Below are 19,708 nucleotides of genomic sequence, written 5' to 3' on the forward strand. Positions count from 1 at the left end.
CCCCATCAGATCATGACAATGTACTCACACACTCCGTCTGCTTGTCCACTGTTCAACCCAACTTCCATCAGCCGGCCAGACGCGGCGTCCCCTTCCCGCCGCCCTGGCCTTTCCTCGGAGATACATACCTACATGTAGAGGGTAGGAAGCACCACCTCCAAGCGTCGAGAGTAGCTCGCCGTCGTGTTCAAAGAGTGATGTGTCCTGATGGCATCAACATTTCTGGCAAGAGCAGCTCATCACTGTGTGCAAAGAGTGATGTGTTGTGACGCCATCAGCATTCCTGCTAAGATCCCAAAGCCCCATCAGTCAAGCCGCAGGCTCAAAGATTGTTCCCAGTCACTCGGCATCGATGGCGCAGGAATTTGTACGTCTGCTCGTGGTTAGTAAAACGGCTAGAATTTGGATCTTTTTTGTCTGGCCTTAACGCCTACTCCAGAGTCCACCGTCCCGCCGACGACATTCCGGCTCTTTGCTACCCTGGTAGCCCAGGAATGCGGGCAGAGAAAACCCGACTGCCATGATCAACAGGTACCTACAGTCCATACCTAGGTCTCCCGGTCCGGCGCCATCGTCGTCACTGGTTAGCAAATTCAGGATTATACTAGTGCTCGTACCTACTAATGCAATTCCTTTTCAGGCTGAGAAGTTAGAACGTGAACTGGCCTAGCGAGGCTCCTCGAATGTTCGACTTGGGTTTTCGAGTGACGGGCACCATAGGTACCTCTTTGATGTACCACGCACCCCCGGAATGGTGTCTTCGCGGGTAAAGCTCTGGCATCTATGATACCCGTCGTGCTATTTAGTATTATTCTCAGGTGAATGTACATTTGGAGGGCTGCTGTGCACCCGTACTAGGTATCCTAAAGAGTAGTCCCGCCGAAAAGTAAAGAGGGCCTGTAGGCTGTCAACTCCGACTCTGAAGTTCTGCACGGTGATTGACGTCGACATGGCTGGCGCTGTAGAATGCCGAGCTGGAAACGCCGTGCCGTACCGAAGGCCATTATGAGATCAGCGAACAAGTCCTATCGATGGATGAAGAGTGACAAGTACCTTTCGCGATCGTGCTGAACTTACAGCACACCCACAAATCCACCGGGATATCGATCAACGTGGAATGACAACATTGTTGGGATGATAGTAATTCTCCATGACGAGCAAGATTTCATGATGCGTGGTCCATACGTAATTTCTGGTTGCATGAGTTGCTGCCTACACACCGCCTAGCGGCTGTGGGATTCGGTAAATACACGGCCATGCTGTTTGGCTACAGCCAAAGCTGAGGCACCGGCGTACATACCGTTACCAAATCTCGTCCAAACTGTAGCCTGACGGGGCCATGAATATGTAGACTTGTTTGGCGCGCAGGATACCGAGACTGCCAATCCGTGTTGTGTTTCTCAATCCTCTGCGCTTTTAGTGATGTATGCGTATGTTCGCCGACGAGCAGTGCAGTGAGGCAATCCTAGAGTTTCTGGGAACGACGGATGTAAGGAGGAAAGCTCCAGCAGACCTGGCCGAGGATGAGGGGGAGGCAAGCATCGCATCGGGGGCAGAGCAAGAGTGCCCAGCAGGGTACTGTGTCTGCGGCCGGTGCCAGGAAGTAGGAGATGACGATATGCGGTGATATCTTCTTGGAGCGGAAAAGGCGGAAGACAGGGAGAGAGGCGGGGGGCAGCAGGAGGAGCGGGCATGTGGGCCCATACCAGTCTTTACTGTCAATACACTTTTTGCTTGTGTCGGCCCGAGGCGGATGGGCAGGGGAAGTGGGGCGCCGCATCGGACTGGTCAGTACCGGGGCTTTCACCTCGACTGGCCAGGGCGGACAGGAAACGGAGGTCGTGGGCGCGCCATAGTCTAGATAGGCTGCATGCGAAATAAAACAGGAAGATCTCTCTCTCTCTCTTTCTGAGCCTGGACGTTGGGGACGGTCCATCCCATCGTGTCCATATATAATACTAACAGTGAGGCCTTTTGGGAACTATCGTAATGCATGTGTCCTTGAGAAGAAGACCGATAATGCGATCGGGCATCTTTGAGTAGTCATTGGCTACCTATGAGCGCCGCAAACATGGCTAACGTGGCTATAGCCTGGGCGTTGCAGTTCAATATTAGCAACCTCCTCATGCTGGTTAGTGATATCTGTACTGGAGTGACGCACGACGGGGGGAGGCTTTCAAGGTACCATGGGGAACAAGCGAGATTGTTTGCGGCGATGATCGCGATGACAGGTAGGTACCGTAGGAGCAAAACGAGCGAACGAGCCACAGCTTCACAGGATGTCACTTGCGCAGCCGAGATTTCTGCTGGGGATGGGTTCTTGACGACACTGGGAGCCACCTTGGTGGACCTAGACGTAGCCCGACGGTCTTGGACTGTCTGCGCAAAAGATGTTAGTGATAGTGCTCAGAGCGGCGGATGAGGAGGAGGCGGTCAGCGCACAGTCCGGGCTTGTAGACGGCTCCTTTGCCAACACCCCTCCAGGCTGGCGGCGGGTTGAGAGGAGAGCACATATAGAAGAAAGAGGAGGTAGAGGTTGATCAAAAAAGAAGAGGAAGAAGAAACCCCGCGGGACGCAGCTGAAGTCTCACCTCCCCACTTGGTCGACCCCACCATGCCCACCAACGTTGAGACCCACTAACTACTAACCACATTCGTTTTCTCCCGCCGGCAGGAGTACTCCTTCACCTCCTTCTCTCGCCGGCAGCTCCTCCATCACTCCGCCACACCGGGATGGACGCCGGAGACTGTGTAGCCCTACGTGTAGGATATTGGTGAGTTCTGGACTGGTAGATCGGGAGGAGGTGAAGGGGTTGGGGAGAGTGGGGGTGGATTGGCCGACTTCACGATCTCCTCCAGAAGTGTTCCCATCATCCAGCAGCGCAGTTGTACTACGTGTCAAGCAAAGGCCAACCATAGCGAACGAAGCACGCCACAGCCATAACTACAGTCCCACCCGCCGTCCACCGCAGCGAACCGCCCGCTGCCTGCAGCCCACCACAGTTGCCATGATTCCAAGTCGCGAGTGATGCCCCATGCTTCGCTAGCGTATCCAGCCCATTCCCTTCTGCCCCTCAACCGTTCCGCGAGCTCGATTCAGATTTAGATATTACACTTGCACTTTTTTCTTTGTCCGTAACTACAGCTCATGTTTGCACCTGCGCCCGGCAGCATGTCCCATGAACTCAAGACCTACCAGCGACTCCCCGCCTCCTGCGCTCCCTTCCGGTGCATACCTCGCACGGACATGGAGACGACCACCACCAACATCACGACCACCACCGCCGCCGCCACCGTCGCGATCACCACTCCTCCTCCTCCCGCGCGGTCGAAGACGACGCAGTTTGCGGCCATCGCGTCGCTTGCGTCGCCGCACTCGAGCTCGATCGACTACCTGGAGGTGCACTACTTCACCGCGGGCGCCGAACCACGCACGCACCTGTTCACGTGGAACTCGAAGAAGCCGGCCACAGCGGCCGAGAAGTACGAGGAGCTCCTGCTGTGGGCGGGGAGGTACAGGGTGCCCAAGACGATCATGTACAGGACCGAGAAGGGACCGTGGGGCAAGTTCGACCGAGAGGCGTTCGAGACGTTTAAGCAGACGGGGAAGAGGAAGTTGTGGTGTCGTGTGCAGGTGAGTTATGCGAAGGAGAGAGGGGGGGCGGGAGGGGGCTAAGGGGGCTGACGGGAGGGTGATACGCAGGAATGTGAGAAGGTGCCTGTGCAGAGCTGGGTGCTGGTCTCGGCGGCGGTGGGTAATATGATGGTTTGGGGAGGAACACTGGCGGGTGTCGTGCCGGAGGTAGTGATCGGAGTGATGCCGAGTGAGTTACTTCCGGATCGGACACCGGAGGGCCGAGAGCTGACGGATTGACTGATGTGTACCAGTGATGTCGGTCAATCTTCTACTGCTAGTTGTGGCGTGGTGGTTCATCGCGATGGATCGTCATCATAGCCGCTCGATCAAGTAGCGGCGGGATTCGGGAGTATATACGTATGATACATTTGCGGAAGCGGAATGCGATTTTTTTTTCTTCTGGCTGGCGGTCTCTCCATGTTCCCACGTCATTTCTTTATGCTCAGCATCCGCCGGTTTTCTGCGAATGCGGAATGCGGGATACCGGTGGTATAGACAATGCATTGGATCGATACACAATCTTATCATATCTTCCACGATCCATCTAATCTTACGTCACATGTGCACCCCAAAAATAACCATTTTGCTGCCCGGCGGCGCCCGCCGCCCGCCGTCCGGTAACTACGGCGGTAAGTTACGGCGGTACAAGGCGTTGTGGCGCAGGAGCGCGACTTATGTAATGCATAGATCGATGGTAAATCGTGACATGATATGTACCTTTGCGTGCCTAGATTATTCCATGCTGACTGTCGATGACAGCAGAAGCCTACGCTCATGCGCGATGCGATGCGGCTGTGCGGCCAGTATGGTAATGTCGATGTCAACGGCCGGTCGGCGGTCGGTTGAATTTCGGGCACAGTTGTACGGCACATACGGATATATGGACTCCTGCCAGCATTGACGGCGGTCAAGTATGTTCGTATGGTACTTGCGCCGACTGTGGCGTTCGGGTGGGGATGTACATAGGGTACATGGCGTACAAGCGAAGAGTAAATCTCGAGCAGCCATCCCGAGCACTTACATAGCAGCACTGTCGCTTACAACTTACAGCTGCAGGCGTTGTCGGCGGTCGGCGGTCGCATGAAAGCGAGGAGCTGTCATGTCAGCCTGCGCAAGTGAATCGCCGTATGGATGGATGGATGAATGCATGTACCGTATCATTCTTCGCCCAACCACGACCATGACCATGACTCCCGTGTGCGTGTGCGTGTGCGGCGCATGGCTGGAGCATGTATGTATGTCGAGTACATACATCTTACTTACATACTCCAGAGTACACAAGTACCGCCTACCATACCTCAGCTCACCCGTCCCGCTGCGCAGCTGCTACAGCATGACCTCAGTACATGTAGTAATCGGCGGTGGCATGCGGCCAACTACGGCGAGTTGAACCGATACCGTAGACTGAGTGTCGAATCGCGAAGCCGACCAACGGCATCAGTCAATTGCGCTCTCCACGCGACGTCAGCCGCAACCGGCGTCTGCAGCTGCCGCGGGGTCTTCTACCTACCATATCGGTCCTCGCCGGTCCTCGCCAGTTACGGGGCTCCGCGGATTCTGATCTGTTCTGTTCTCGCCGGTTCCCCGCCCTTCCCCCGCGCGCGGCCACTTATGATACCGAACGAGCCCAGCCCAGCCCGAGCTTAGGCCGAGCGCAGCGCCTGCGATTGGTCTGCAGTCTGGGGTTGAGTCGGGGTCTGGGTTCAAGTCTGGGTCTGAGTGCAAGTCTGAGTCGGAAGGCTGAGCCCATGTCTGAGTCGGAAGGCTGAGCCCAGGTCTGAGTATCAATCTGAGTCGGAAGGCTGGCCGCAGGAGATGGAAGGCTGGCCGCTGGTCGCTGGAGTTGGCCGAGGCCCAGACTATCGCTAACTGCCCGGTGCAAGGTATGTACCCAAGTAACTACCGGGAGGTATGTAGCTGAACGCGCGCAAAGCGGGTTTCAGCGGTCCTGGTCCCGGTCCACGGTTTCTTCATTCGACTGAACCCCAGACTCCCGGACTTCCAGGCTCCCAGGCTCCCAGAGCGGTAGACAAGGCTGCACTTCTCCCTTTACTTCACTTCCCCTCCCTTCACTAGAGTAATCACCCCCGCCCCGGAGATGCCTGCATGCGGAAGTCAACGGCACGGCACAGACGATTACAAGTTACAACGGTCGACGGTCGGCGGTTTCTTTGTTCGGTGGGATTCGGGGATCTAGAACTTTCGGATTATTTGTGCTTATGTACTTCTGTGTGGTACTTGTGTATGTAAGCTGCGTGGAGAAGCCCGAAGAAAGGCGTGCAGACCTCAGCCTCGGGTTATCGGTGCCGTATCTTACAGGGACGTATCATATACGAGCACCTGCGCACCTGGGTAGGTATGTTACTAGTAGGTACGTACGTTTGCGGCCAGTGAAGCCTTTAATCTTGGTTGCGGAATAGGGCGTCGGTTTGTGGTATGTTCTTGAAGTTTCTGAGTAAGTAACTACCTACTACCGTACAACGTCAGCTGTCAATGACGGCAATGACGGCAGCTACCATCATAGGCAGCCCAAGTTATCCCACTCGTTATCGCGGAATCTCGAGAATCTCGACAATCTGGAGAATCTCGTGAATCTCTCCATCGCAGCCCTAAGTTCTCCGGATTTCGGAACGACGTTGCTACTACCTATACCATACCTACGTACGCACCGACTCCATTGCTTGCGTCCAGAAACACGAGTGACATCGCGTGCACTCCCTTACCCCCCTACCCGCCCCTACTACCTACCCGCACATCCGCTATCCGGCGTCTCCCCACCGTGCGCCTCGTGTAGTGCGCATACTCGGCCCCCCTTCCAATCCCATTCAGCCGTATTTGGTTACTAGCATATGAGCAGCCCTGGGCAGCCCCGAGCAGCCCTGACCACTGAGCAGCCCCGAGCAGCCCTGAGCAGTGAGCAGTGAGCAAGTGCGGAGTACGCAATCGGTAGCCGGCACTCCACTCTAAACAATGGCTCCACCCTACCGTAGTTAAACAAAGGCTCCACCATATGTAACAAACAGAAGGCTCCTGGCTCCACTCCACTCTTCCACTCTTCCCTCCACTTCCCCCCTCTCCACCCCCAGCGCCACTGCCCACCCCCCCCTGCAAATCCTCCACATCCCAGTAGCCTCCCTTCCTTCGGAAATCATCGCGCATCGTAAATTCATAGCTTTGTGGCTTCATAGCTTCACGTCTAGACAGCTTGCGGAACAGTGGCGGCGTCGAGCTCCCATGGCTCCCATGATGGCTTCCAAGGCTCCAGCCAGTAGTTAACCACGGTTGACCTCCCCCCCCTTCCCCCTCCACCTCTCCCCTCCCCCCTCCCCCCTCCCCCACCCACAGCTACATAGAGTAGAGCGGAGCTAGAGTAAGTACTGGTACCTGCTCCGGCCACCAACTGTACCTAGGCTAAAGTGAAGCGAAGCGAGCCCCCCTCCCCACCAGCACAAGCTGCGAATCAAATGCGTGAAACATTTGCTGCTAGCTGTGTTGGCTAGTCAGGGGACTCACTCGTGAGACTCATGGGGGCGGGAGGTTTGCGTGTGTGCGTGTGCTTCGGCTCCGGGCCGGTAGGGAAACGGTGGGAGAGGAGTTTCATTGCATTCCATTCATTCCATTCTACTATTGCAGGGTATATTGTGTAGAGTACCAGTAGAGACACAGGTGTTCTTTTGTTCTTTTGTTTTTTGGGAGTGCTCCTCAGAGTAGAGTACGGTCGTTAGGGGAAATAACGGCTTCCCTCCGTCGTCGTCGTCGGATTGATGGGTGTTTTTTCTTTTGCACACGGACTCACGCAGTCACGGAGTCACGGAGCCCTTCTGGAGAAAAGCCACAACTGCCACAACTTCCCCAACTTGTCGACTGCCCGACTACCTGATTGCCCGATTGCCCGACTGCCCGACTGCCCGACTGCCCCAAGTTCCAAGTTCCAACTGCCCGACCGCCCGAAATACGCCTGCTCTCCTAATAGTAACTATTGGTCACGACTCGCGATCCGGAGGCGCGACTACTCTGCTCCTACTACTAGCAGTACTCTACGCGCCGACCGCGCGCACTTCCACTGCCAGAGTGGAGCCGATATGAGCCGATATGAGCGAGCGAGCGGAAACAAAACGAAACGAAAGGTACCCCATACCTAACTACGGTAAGTACTCTAGGTATGCGTTGACTGAGCGAGATGATATTCTCGTGTTCGCGCTTTTGAGGCCTGACACTAGAAGATGCCAAGTACATAGTAGTGGGTGACTGAGGACTCGGTGGGGCTTTCGACGACCGGATGCTTTTGTTTTTTCGTTGTAGATACCTATGCACCGTAAGCACCGAAGTACTCTACTCGACGCTGCTATACTCTGCTTTTCTGCTATGGCCATCGTACGATACGATATGATACCGTCGGCCGGCCGGTCGGTCGGTCGGTCGGGAGGTGATCGAGGTTTGAGTGGAGCATCGGTATGTATGCGTTAATGCGATGCGATGCGATTCGGTGGGCGTACGGTAAACATCTACATGTTTGCAGTCCGGCCACCAGCCACCGGGGACTGAGGAACAAACCGGAGCTTACCTTACAGCACTCACCTTCATCGCCGAGTACTACTCTATTCAAGTAAACAGTTACCACCGACCACCGCGGCATCGTGTTTGGTTTCTGTTTCTGTTTCTGTTTCGCTTTCGCTTTCACGCAAGCTTCCAGACGTCTTCCAGGCGTCTTCCAGAAGGAATTCCACTATTCCACTGTACTCCACTATTCCACTGCACACCAAACACCAAACACCAAACGGCTCCCCCTCCCCCTCCCCCGGTTGCGCCAGTTGCGCCAGGTTGCGCCACGATCATGGTGTGACCGCTAGCTAAAAGCCGGTGGGTTGGTGGGATAGTAGCTCGCAACCAATCAGAGGTGACTACTGGGTATGTAGTACGGTAGGTGGGTGGTGCGCGATGCATGAACTGTCTCACCTCTCACTTCTCACCTCATGCTGGCACTGGCAGTGGGTTGGTTACTGATGAGGAGGAGAGACCAAAAAAAGAAATGTGTGGCTGTGGCTTGTGCACTGCAGTCACCAGTGTGAGGAAGGAAGGAAGGCATCACGGTGGCCGGTCGTCGGGGGCTCTCGGGATGAACAGTACTGGAGGAGCAGGAGCCACTGCCACCTCGACACTGTCAGCTCGAGTGTTGAGTTGAGTTGAGCTGTGTTATGCCCGACCTGCCACAGCACAGCATTGAGTTGGCGCCCGCCCGCGTGCCCAGTGCCTGCTCAACCGAGTCAGCGAGTCAGCGAGTGAGTGATGCCCACCCCGCCTGCGCGCGGCCCGGAATGCCTTATGTAACCTCAGCATGCGTCCTTCCCCAGCACCTTCTAGCTGCCGCTCCCACGCTCGTTCCCACGCTCGTTCCTTCGCTCGCTCATCCGTCCGCCAGTCCGCCAGCCCATCAATCCGTCCGCCCACCAATCCATCAATCCATCAATCCGTCCGTCCGACCATATGTATTAGTTATGCTGATCCCAGCTGCTACTCTCCTCGACTACTCTCCTCGACTACTCTACATCCAGCACTGGTACCTACTAGCACGTCCGGAGTCGCTTACCGGAGACCGAGACTATGGTTGTGGGAAATAATCCAAGGAGGACAGTCCCGGGACGGACTAGGCGGGGATGGGGGCGGATGGTTAGTTCAAGGGAGGGTGGAGGGAGGGAACGAGGGTCGAGGGAGGGATGAACAGGTAGGGAGGGAGAGGGGGGGGGGGGGGGGGGGAGGGCCGCGGGCTTGCTGGATAAATTTCCTTCCTTCCTTCACCCGGTGCGAGAAGATGTGGAGCGGTTACAGCGCGATTTCAGGTATGGATAGGATAATGCAATGGATGGCCCATGGGTGGGTTTTGCGTGAGAGAGAGTGAAAGTGGTGGGATCATGGGATGGATAGATACGTGGATACTGGGTACCTTGGTGGCCTCAAGTTATGGAGAGCATGATCCGCCTGAAGAACTGCCTGCTGAAAGAGCGACCGCGCGATGTCACGCCGGCCCGCACCCGTAGGTACGTCGTTGACCGACCGACGGCGCGGACATGTCTGGCGAGGTAAGGTAAGGTGCGGTATGGTAAGCGCGACCGGCGGACGGCGATCATGCAACGCCCAGCGCCCAGCGGCCGTCACTTCGTTGGGCGAGCAGCGCGACGATCCGCTTGATTCCGCACGCAGGGCGCGGAAGGATGGATGGGTTGGGTGAAGCATTCCGTAACTTTGTAGATACTGTACTCTAGGGGACACTGCGACACGAGCTTTCATGCGAAAGATGCGACGATCCGCTCGCGGTGGAATCGGGATGTAACACACACACTCACACACTCACACACTCACACACTCACACACTCACACACTCACACACACGCACACTCACACAACACATGGCAGCGTGCATCCGTACATCACTGGCGGGCAAGGGCTCGCGTGGCCAGAAAGAGAGGAGAGGAGAAGCGAGGATTCGGGGGAAGGGGGGGGCGAGGGGGGGCGGTTTCAGACCGCATGTGGAACTTGGGAGGAAAGGGAGGAAAGGGAGGTTCCGCTGTGTTCTGTGTTCTGTTCGGTATTCTAGGTGTGGGGACTTTGCTAGGAATTCGACTGGGAGGGATGGAGGGAGGGAGGGCCCGAACATGCGGCACCGTCGGACGGGGCGGGCTGCAGAATCCAAGAGGGCGACTTGAAGAGGGAAGAGCGGGGGAACAAAGAGTGACGCTAGATTCCGGGGCTCATTCCTCAATCCTTGTCTGCCTGCCTGTTTCTAATATTGGGCGCGCGTTGCTGTGGGTTGCTGCTCAGTCACTGCTCACTGTTCAATGCTCACTGCTCACTGCTCTCTACTCTACCGTACTCAATGCTCATCCGCCGCAACATGCACTGCGCTCCCTTCCCAGCGGCTCGGGAAGGCATGCAAGGGACCCCCCTCTGTCTATCACCCTCTCTCCCCGTGATGTCGTCGTATGGATTTGGATCCAAGTGGGTGGTGCCGCACGGCGCAGTAAGGAAGCGTGGAAGGAAGGAAGCTGGGAGGGGGGTGGGCTCGGCTTGCGTTTATTCCCCTCTCATCTCCGCTTCGTCGGCGGAAATGGGCAACACGGAGAGATAGATATAAGACATCGCCCGACGCCATCCTGAAGAATAAAAAAGAAGAAGCAGAATAAGAAGCAGCAGCAGATTCCTCACACACTCGACAGTACCCACAGCACACACACAGCTCCTACAGCACCCACAATACATAACCGCGACTGCAACGCAGCCTCACGATCGTTTCGATAAATCACCTGCTCATCTATATCTCGCGCCGTCTACCGCAACAAAACATCTGCATCGGAAGACAAGGAAGCAAGCTTCGGTTGAACGAGCAAGCAACATCATCCAAACCGTACTATCGGATATCGGGATCCCGATCGTTCCTGCATACAAATCCCCCGTCGCCGTCCGTACAACTCGGCCTGCCAGCTATTTCCGACTCTTGATATATATCTCTCCATCTTGCCTACCTACTCGGCCTCCAACATACACACTCCTCCACGAAAGTCTCAAGCTCCTACAGCTCCAACTCCAACCACCACCACCCTCACAACCACAACCCCCACTTCCAACATGTGCATCCGCCTAATCGAGCGCTACGCAGTGTGCAAGTGCACATACCACGTGCACGGCGTAGACCCGTGCCAGTCAGTCGGGCAATACGGCCACAACATCCAAGACCGAACGGTGCTGGTCGGCTACGCCTGCACCCAGCACGTCGCCGCCTCCGGCTCGAATTCACACATGGTTTCCGGAGCTAGCACGTCGCCGCGCATCGGCATCCTGCCGGACTCCTTGAGCTCTAGCTCGAGAGGCTCGTATTACCGGTAACTTCTACGGGAGCCGCTTCACGGGGTCGGATGGGTGTGCGGTGGAGTTACACCAACACCAACACCAATACACCGGCAACTCGCACTCGCACGCATACACCCTACCACCAACAACAACAACAACAACAACAACAACAATAACAACAACAACAACAACAACAACAACAACAACAATCCTTTCGCGGATACCTACAGCACCCACATACTCTGCGCAGGAGTTTCTTCGGCGACTTTACTTTCCTTTCGGCTCGGCGAATTCACCAGCGACTTTTTCTCTCTCTTTTTTCTTCGCATATTTCGAGCAGGGGATTCTCGATCGGGTCTTGGTTTTCGGTTTTGTTTCGGGACACGGAGTTTTCGGGTTTTTCGGTTCGGATGCTTGGATAGACGGATGGATAGATGGATAGACGGATGGATGGATGGATGGTTGGGATGTCGTAGACCGGCGGATAGAGGCATATCAAGGCGCATTACTATACAGGTCGTTAGGGATATTCTTTCGTTTTTGTTTTCTTTTTTGTTTGGTGTTTCTACCGGAGTGTGTGGTTTTTGGTTCGTTTGCTTTACGGTTTCGGCTCGGCTCTGGCAATGTGTTTTTGGGGGTGTTATTTTTACAGGTGTTTGTTTTGTTTGGACGGTGGAGTTATTGTTTACGCGGGGATACATTATACTACATTCCTACTATCTACCGGTGCCTACGATTTCGCAAGGCTTAATGGCGTTCTGCAGATAGAGGAGTTGGTCGGGCAAGGGGAAGGGATGGGTACGGTACGGTACGGGTACCCAGTCGGTCAGTCAGTAATAATATCATACTCTACTCTACTCTACTCTACTCTGTCCAACGTCGTGATCTACCAGTATAGCAAAGTTCAAACACAGATGACGGTTTCACCGGCCCGTGGATGAGCATAGTGATTCGAATTTCGGGCATTCAATCATCGCTTACATTACTACATATCCAAATATGTGTATAATTTACAGCCACGACACCGGACTCCCGTCGACTCAAAATGAGCAATCGCGGATGATCATACGGCCGCGTTGAAAGGCAAATGGGACTCGGGAGCTTGGGAGGCCGAGTAGATGTAGTAGATGTAGATGTAGATGTGATCTGCGTGAGGGATACATACTTACGCACCTATACGACCGATAGATGATGGCCCGAGGGCTTCCGATGGCCCTTTCTAGGACGTCTGACGGTTCGGTTGTATTGGAGCTCCAATGAGGTGGGCGGAGCACCTGTATACAGAACTCGCCCTCCGTTGGAATCCTGATGGCTTCCGCCCGTCGAGCCAGTATCCGACTCGAGAACATCGTGAACCCAGTCAGCCAGAGTCGGCCGAGTGATATCTATAGCATACATACCGTACCTACCTGGGTACCTGGGTAGCTAGAGCTGTCTACCGGCGTAGGAGTCAGGGTAGGTACCTGCCTTAGGTACCGTAGGTATTCGAGCTGCAGGTACCTACTCTACTCCAAGCTTCCCGTGGCCACAGATTGAAGACTTGGAGACTCGTCACTCAGTGTCTTTTCCATATATAGTATATACCTGGTATCGTATCCCCCGATCACGATCCCCTCCTCCATCCTGTATGTAACATGCAACAAGTAGGTAACCGTAACAACGGCCCTCGCGAGTCGCCGTCACGACGTATGTAACTATGCAAGCTGTTCCTGAAGATCATGGCGATCGTTCCCGTAGATCTGCTGAGTGCCTAGGCCCTAGGCTCCCCAAGTTCCCAACCGTCAACGAGCTTAATATGGAAACGTCGGGATCCTCAATCTCGAAGTCACCCCAGGGCCCATCTTCGCCCGCTGTATGTATGGATAGTATGTGCGCCTACATACCTACGCCTACAGATGGGTGGTATTGGTACTCTATTGTAAACGAGATGCCTCGGGAGTCGATGGAACCTAGGTAAGTAGGCTTTTTGTTTCTTATTTCTTTCCCTCCATCTCCATCTCCGTGCGGGTATGTACACTACATACTATACTTCCGACTCTGCGCCGAGTTGATTAACGCTGTCTCGCACATCACATCCGTCAACGCGGGAAGGCGGGAAGGCGGGAACGAGTACGGCGCAACTATTGCCGAGCTATTTATTACTTGCCTATCTCTTGCACTGTGCACACGAGACGATGCGGATGCTTTCATCTCGATCCATACATATTGCGTGGGGTTCGATCGATTGGTTGGTTAATTGAGCGATCGATTGATCGAGTCCTCGCCATTGTCGCCGTCGTCGTCACCGTTGTCGCCGTCATCGCCGTCGCCGCCGTTGCATCGCGTCGTTTCGGGCCAATCCCAGGAGCGTCCTCGGCTCTGCACCGTTGCGCCGCTGCGCGTCCTGTACGTACTCTATAGTACACACGGCAATCAGCCTCATACTTATCCACGTCGTCGCCGACTCGCCGCACATGCACAAGTAGAGCTCTTCCGCCCCACGCACGCACGCCCCACGTCCCACGCCCCGCGTCCCTCACCCCACGTACGCCCCACGCCCACGCATCCCCCCACCATCCCCGCGCCTCGAATATCTCTGCCTCTGTCCCCTCTGCGCGCGCCGAAAAACCACCACGCGACACCCCACGAACCGTACCGGCGCTACTCTAGAGAGAGATAGCCTGCAGCTACGGGAGTCAGCTAGATAACAGCGACAATGCCGCCGCCGCAGCAGGCCAGCGAAGAGTTCGAGGATGCGATGTCGGGGGTGAGCTCTTGCGCGCGCAGTGGTAGAGTAGAGTAACCAGAGTAGAGTCGCTGACACCGCGCCGACAAGTAGAACGAAAAGCACAGCGCGCGAAATCCGGCGTGCGATCTGTGTCGCGAGAAGAAGGTACGGGAGTTGTCTTGACGGGCGCACCGACCCGCGAGGAAGTGGCCAACCGTGTGCAGGTACGATGCGGACGCGAGAAACCGCGCTGCCAGAACTGTATCGTCTGGAAGGCGGGCTGCACCTACTCCGAGCGGCAGAAGCGGGATAACGAAGCGTCGCGGAAGTATGACTCTGCTCCGACTTCTTTTTGGTGTTGGGTGGTGTACTGTACTGTGGAAACAAAACTGACGCGCGGGCGTGGGGGCCACACAGCGCCCAACGTTTCGAGGAAGTCAATGAGCGCCTCGAGCGCATCGAGAATACCATGGCCCGACTGGTGACGGCGCTGGAGGCCGCGAACCTGCGCAGCCCTCCCGCGTCCACGTCCACGAGCCCGAGCTCTACCTCTGCCGTCGCCGCCCGGGCGCGCGCCAGAACGCGGTCGGTCGAGATGCCGTCGGCCCGGTCCAAGAACCAGCTGGTGGCGAATAAGCAGGGAGACATACAATACCTGGGGCCGTCGTCGCTACTGTCGTTCACGAGCGAGGCCGAGACGCTGGTGGAAGAGAGGCTGAGGGCTAGCGGCGGCGAGTCGAACGGTACCGGGTCCAGGTCGGAACAGAGCGAGACTATAGGCGCCCTGAGGAGACTCAGTGTCATCTCGTCGAAATCGGTCAACTTCTTTCCGCATTACGGTCACATGGAGCTGCGCACGGGCGCTGAGGGCGCGGTTATGGGCATGCCGCCGAGGGAGGAGACGGATATGCTGGTGGATGGTTCGTCTGTCAGTGGTTGTGGCGGTGGTGGTGGTTGTGGCTGGGTCGGCAACGGGGGCAATCGCTGAATCGCAGTCGTTTTGACAGAGTATTTCCGGAAGGTTCACCACTGGTTTCCGATATTCAACGAGGCCTCGTTCCGAAAAGACGTGGAAGATTTCTACAAGAATCCCGATGACCTGGGCAAGAACCGCGCATGGCAGACATGCTTCAACAACGTCCTGTTGTTCGGCCTGTTCAACCAACTCGCCAAGATGCCACCCGAAGAGAAGCAGAAAAATGATCCCGATGGCAAGCGAGTCAGCACGTTCTTCTACAATGCGTGGTCGGCGATCGATGACCTGGAAGTTTTCCTTGGACCTCGGCTGCGAAACGTTCAGGCTCTTTTGGGTGCTGTGAGTATCCGTATCCTTTCGGCCCCCCGACCATGCAAGTCTCAGCGCTGAACCCCAATCCAGACGGTGTGTGCTATCGAAGTCTCAAGACCAGGTACATCACCGTCCCGTGATTTGCCGCCGAGCGGAATAACCTGACTTGACTCCTTAGGTCTCTCCTGGTCACTGCTCTCGCAAGCGGCACGTACCGCTCAAGCGATCGGTCTTCATCGCAATAGCTGTGGATCGCAAATCTTGACAAAGGCGCAGCTTCAGGAGAGGAAATACGTGTTTTGGAATATCTATATCCTGGGTACTCCATTCTAACACCGAGCAAGTCCCCCGCCCCATGCTAACAGATGCAGATAAATGCTTATCCCTCTCCTTTGGACGTTCGACGTGTCTTCCCGATTATGACTGCGATGGTAATATCCGCCATCTCGTTCGGATGCCCAATGATGATGATGCACGCGGCTGACTTGTGCGCAGTTGACTTCCCCGAACCTGACGACCAGCAGCCAATCTTCAGGAACTTCCTCGCTCTAATCACGCTTGCAAAGATCCACTCACGGATATACGTGCGCCTGTACTCGGCTTCAGCCGCACGGCACTCGGAGCAAGAACGAGAAACTGCCATCAAAGAGCTGGATGCGGATCTCAAGGAGTGGTGGGAGGAATGGTCAAAGACATTTACACCCCACTCTCGCCAGGTTATCGACACGTTCGAGCACATCGAACTGCAATTCAGCTACTACAACTCGATGACGCTCGTACATCGTATGGCTCGGCCGGGTATGCCCTCGTATGGTTGGAGCGACGAGCAATGCCTTGAAAGCGCACGTTGCGCCATTCAGATGATCAATAATATCGTGGCCGAGAGCTCGGAAATGGCGCAGAGCGGTATGCTGTTATGGTACGTTTACGACAGCTTTGATAGCCACAGCCCTTACTGATACGGATAGGCTGTTTCAATACTATCCCTTCACGTCCTTCTTCGTCCTCTTCTCCGCCATCATCCGCAACCCCTCGGCACCCACGAGTAGTAGCGTCGACTACCCACTCATGAAAGCCCTGGTCGCGTACCTCGGCCAGATGAAGTCCCGAAACGAGGGAGCCGCAAAGTTACTCACCATAGCATCGGCGTTCACTCATGTCGCTGGAACGTTCATCAAGAACTACTACAAAATGACCAAGGGCAGCAACCGCCCAGCGCCGCAGCAGAAGCGTCGGAGGGAGGAGGCACCACTACCACCGGCCCCGGCCAACGAGGGGTGGTCAAATGCCAGCGATCTCCGCGATGCCTCCAGTAGATATCCGGATTTCACGGGTGCAGGCTTCTACTCGCCCCTCTCGACACCCCTCCCCACATCCACATCCACGTCCCAGCCGCAGCAGCAGCAACCACACCCTCCCGACATCATCCCCGGCTCCATCAGCTCGCACTCCTCGACCACCACTCCGCTCTCAACAGACATCGACTTCGAAGTTCCCGCAGCGGACGTGCAAGCGGCGAACTTCCTTCGGTGGCCGGGGCACAATCACGCTAGTCAGGTCCCCATCTCCGACGACGTAGGTGACAGCGGCGGCAGCGGCAGCGGTAGCGGTAGCGGCGGAGTCATGGATCACGATGCGGCGGGCGCAACATCGACCGCGCCTGCGCCCATGGATTACGATATCGACCTCGAAGCGCTCATGGCTGAGCCGGTAGGCTTCCAGATTCAGATGGAACAGGCGAGCTTGAGGGGCCCGCTCGAGTTTGATTGGTTCCGTGCCCTCGATAGTTGGGATGGGCATTGGCCGTCGTCGTAGACGGTGTGCACGGGCGCGGGCTAGAATTTGGTTTGGTTATGTGTATGTGTGTGTGTGGAGTGTATAATACTGTTGTGTTGTATGATGTATCCGGCTCGATTCTTCTCTCTGCTTCGACTATTTTCTCTTTTTTTTTTCTCGATCGAATGTGGTGCGGCTTTGGCTCCATCGGGGAATGAATATGATGTGGATGCGATTGAAGGTGCTTGTCGTAAGACTGCACTTAATTAGTTGTACTCGGTGATGAAGAGATCTCTTTCGCACCGATGCACCGATGCTCCATTCGATGATTCGTATGGGAATCACTCGTGCGGATACATCAGATCAAATTCAGTGAAGTCAGAAAGTGGAATACGTATGAGATCAGCCACAGCCAGCCACAGCCAAGGCTCAAACACCGTTACTCATGCGAGCCGAAGGCCCGACACATGAGCAAAAGCCGAGCGCAAACGGGAATACCGAGTAGAATTCCATGTCTAGATTCTGGAGGCTGGACGGGACGGCATGTCACGGCAAGACTGGAACGCGAGGCTACAGGCATCAACAACCGAGCGAGAAGCTCTCACCCTACGGCCGCGACAGTAGTACTAGTGATAGACGTGCAGTCAAGTTGCCGTATGTCCACAGCGGCTCCTGGCAATGAGATTCGTAGTAGTTACTGGGAACAGAATGCGCCAAAACCTCGGGGCCAATCACTCGTTCTTCGATGTCGGACGAGTGATGCGTGGTGCGTGATGCCACAAACGTTGGTTGATCACTCGTGGCGTGCAATTATCTTCGAGGTCACTCACTCTCTGAGCACTTCAACTCGAACTTTCGACGACTCAGTTCCAAGAATATCAATCAACCCTAATCTTGGCATTCAGCTTGATCTACACACCCCACCACCTCACGATCCCCATCAGCTAACCTCGAAACTTCACTTTCGCTCCTCCATCCCTCCACCATCTTACAACGTCACCACACCCAACATTCAATCTCGATAACACATTGCCCCTCATCCACCCTTCTATCCACCCAAAAATCTGTCCACCATCCCACAACGTCACCACACCCAATAACGAATCTTGACAACATATTTTACCTCCTCCGCTCCTCCACCTCTCCATCCCCTAACAATACCTCCACCATCCAACCACACCACCATCCCCAACAACCCCACGATAAGTCCACGACATCACAAACGTCGCAAAAACCAGAAGCCGAATACGGCGAACATCACCAACAAAACACTGAAGCACCCAGCACCCAGCGTGTCGGACCGTACCGCCCTCGCGACTGTATCCGGCAACATAACCGTCGAGCAGCTCTTATGTGTCTCCCGCAAGGCTGCAACCGTAACGTTAGCAGCCACTGCAGGAAGCATTAAACGCCGGCGAGGCGCTGATCACCTCCCTCGTGGAGTCGTGGGCCCTTCTCCGGCGGTGGACAGACAGTTCACGTACCGAGGAGGGGTCGGGTGCATGTGGCTATGCTGTCGCATGGAAAAATAATGCCGGAGAATTAAAGGGACACAAAGTACATTTGGGATACAACCAGGAGGCCTACTATGCAGAATGTGCTGCGATTGTAAGGGCACTACGTGTTGGCAGTGAACGCCGGAAACAGCATCGAGTGTCGAGTGTCGAAAACTACAATTTTTTACGGATGCGCGGGCTGCAATTTAGACTCAAGAGGATGCAAACTCTGGAAGTCGGCTCCGCCGCCACGGGCAGATCTTCGCGCTTCAGGCTAGACGGATTCTGGTAGAAATCGACTGCAGTGTCCAGTCGAAATCCGGTGGACCGGTAGTGCCCGGCCCTGCCCATGGAGGAATTGAAGGAATTGAAGGCAATGGGATGGCAGATGAATGGGTGAAACTGGTTACTGGCGGCGGTTGAGCCCCACCCACCAGCATGGCGTGGAATGGCTTACCATTGGCAACCGCCCAAGGCGCATGCCACCTGTCTCGTTGGCCCATCTGCCCAGGCAGATTGCAGAGAAGAAGTGGAAGGCAGCAAGTGATTGGACGTATTCACGGATAACCAACCCAATTTAAAATGTCAACTTCTGGAGGTCACCGACGTGAGAAGAAGGGCTAGGGAGAAAAACTGGAAGGGGAAGGAGATGAGTCTGCTTCTGAGGAGGAAGACATATAAAAAGTTAAAACTGGGAGAAGGAGGATGTGGGAGGAGTCGAGGAGGATGGTGCAGTGGGGGTGAGTGATATCCATCGATCAAGCCAGTAGGGTAATAGGGAGAGCCGCATAGCTAGACTCGCGGACGGAGTAGGGTTGGTTGTGTAGTTGGTGTTCGTTGTAGTCTACAAAGGCTCATATGTAGATGCGAAATAAAATCGATGACCCCCCCCCCCTCCCCCCCCGAATTATGTAGTATCATAGTGCATCCTGGCCATTGGGCAGTTGTGGTTGCGGTTGCGA

General features: G+C 55.4%; 3 protein-coding genes across 3 annotated transcripts; all 3 read left to right on the top strand.

The window, feature by feature from the left end:
• The first annotated feature begins 11,023 nt into the window (after positions 1-11,023).
• On the top strand, positions 11,024-11,724 carry BZA05DRAFT_184893 (uncharacterized protein). Its single transcript, XM_051479343.1, has one exon. The coding sequence runs from the start codon at positions 11,258-11,260 to the stop codon at positions 11,513-11,515; it is 258 nt and encodes an 85-aa protein (XP_051335468.1). The 5' UTR covers positions 11,024-11,257; the 3' UTR covers positions 11,516-11,724.
• Positions 11,725-11,777: 53 nt separating this feature from the next.
• Positions 11,778-12,341, top strand: BZA05DRAFT_411061 (uncharacterized protein). The gene has a single exon (XM_051484961.1). The coding sequence runs from the start codon at positions 11,906-11,908 to the stop codon at positions 12,245-12,247; it is 342 nt and encodes a 113-aa protein (XP_051335469.1). The 5' UTR covers positions 11,778-11,905; the 3' UTR covers positions 12,248-12,341.
• Positions 12,342-13,924: 1,583 nt separating this feature from the next.
• Positions 13,925-17,655, top strand: BZA05DRAFT_477248 (fungal-specific transcription factor domain-containing protein). Its single transcript, XM_051488297.1, has 10 exons — positions 13,925-14,225; positions 14,298-14,351; positions 14,411-14,514; positions 14,604-15,106; positions 15,194-15,501; positions 15,565-15,595; positions 15,653-15,793; positions 15,846-15,905; positions 15,970-16,393; positions 16,443-17,655. Exons 1-10 carry the CDS (start codon positions 14,175-14,177, stop codon positions 17,287-17,289), a joined length of 2,523 nt encoding a protein of 840 aa, XP_051335470.1. The 5' UTR covers positions 13,925-14,174; the 3' UTR covers positions 17,290-17,655.
• The last annotated feature ends 2,053 nt before the right edge of the window (positions 17,656-19,708 follow it).

Source organism: Tricharina praecox (genome assembly GCF_024521635.1).
Source record: "Tricharina praecox strain CBS 144465 chromosome Unknown BZA05scaffold_34, whole genome shotgun sequence".
Lineage (NCBI taxonomy): Eukaryota > Fungi > Ascomycota > Pezizomycetes > Pezizales > Pyronemataceae > Tricharina > Tricharina praecox.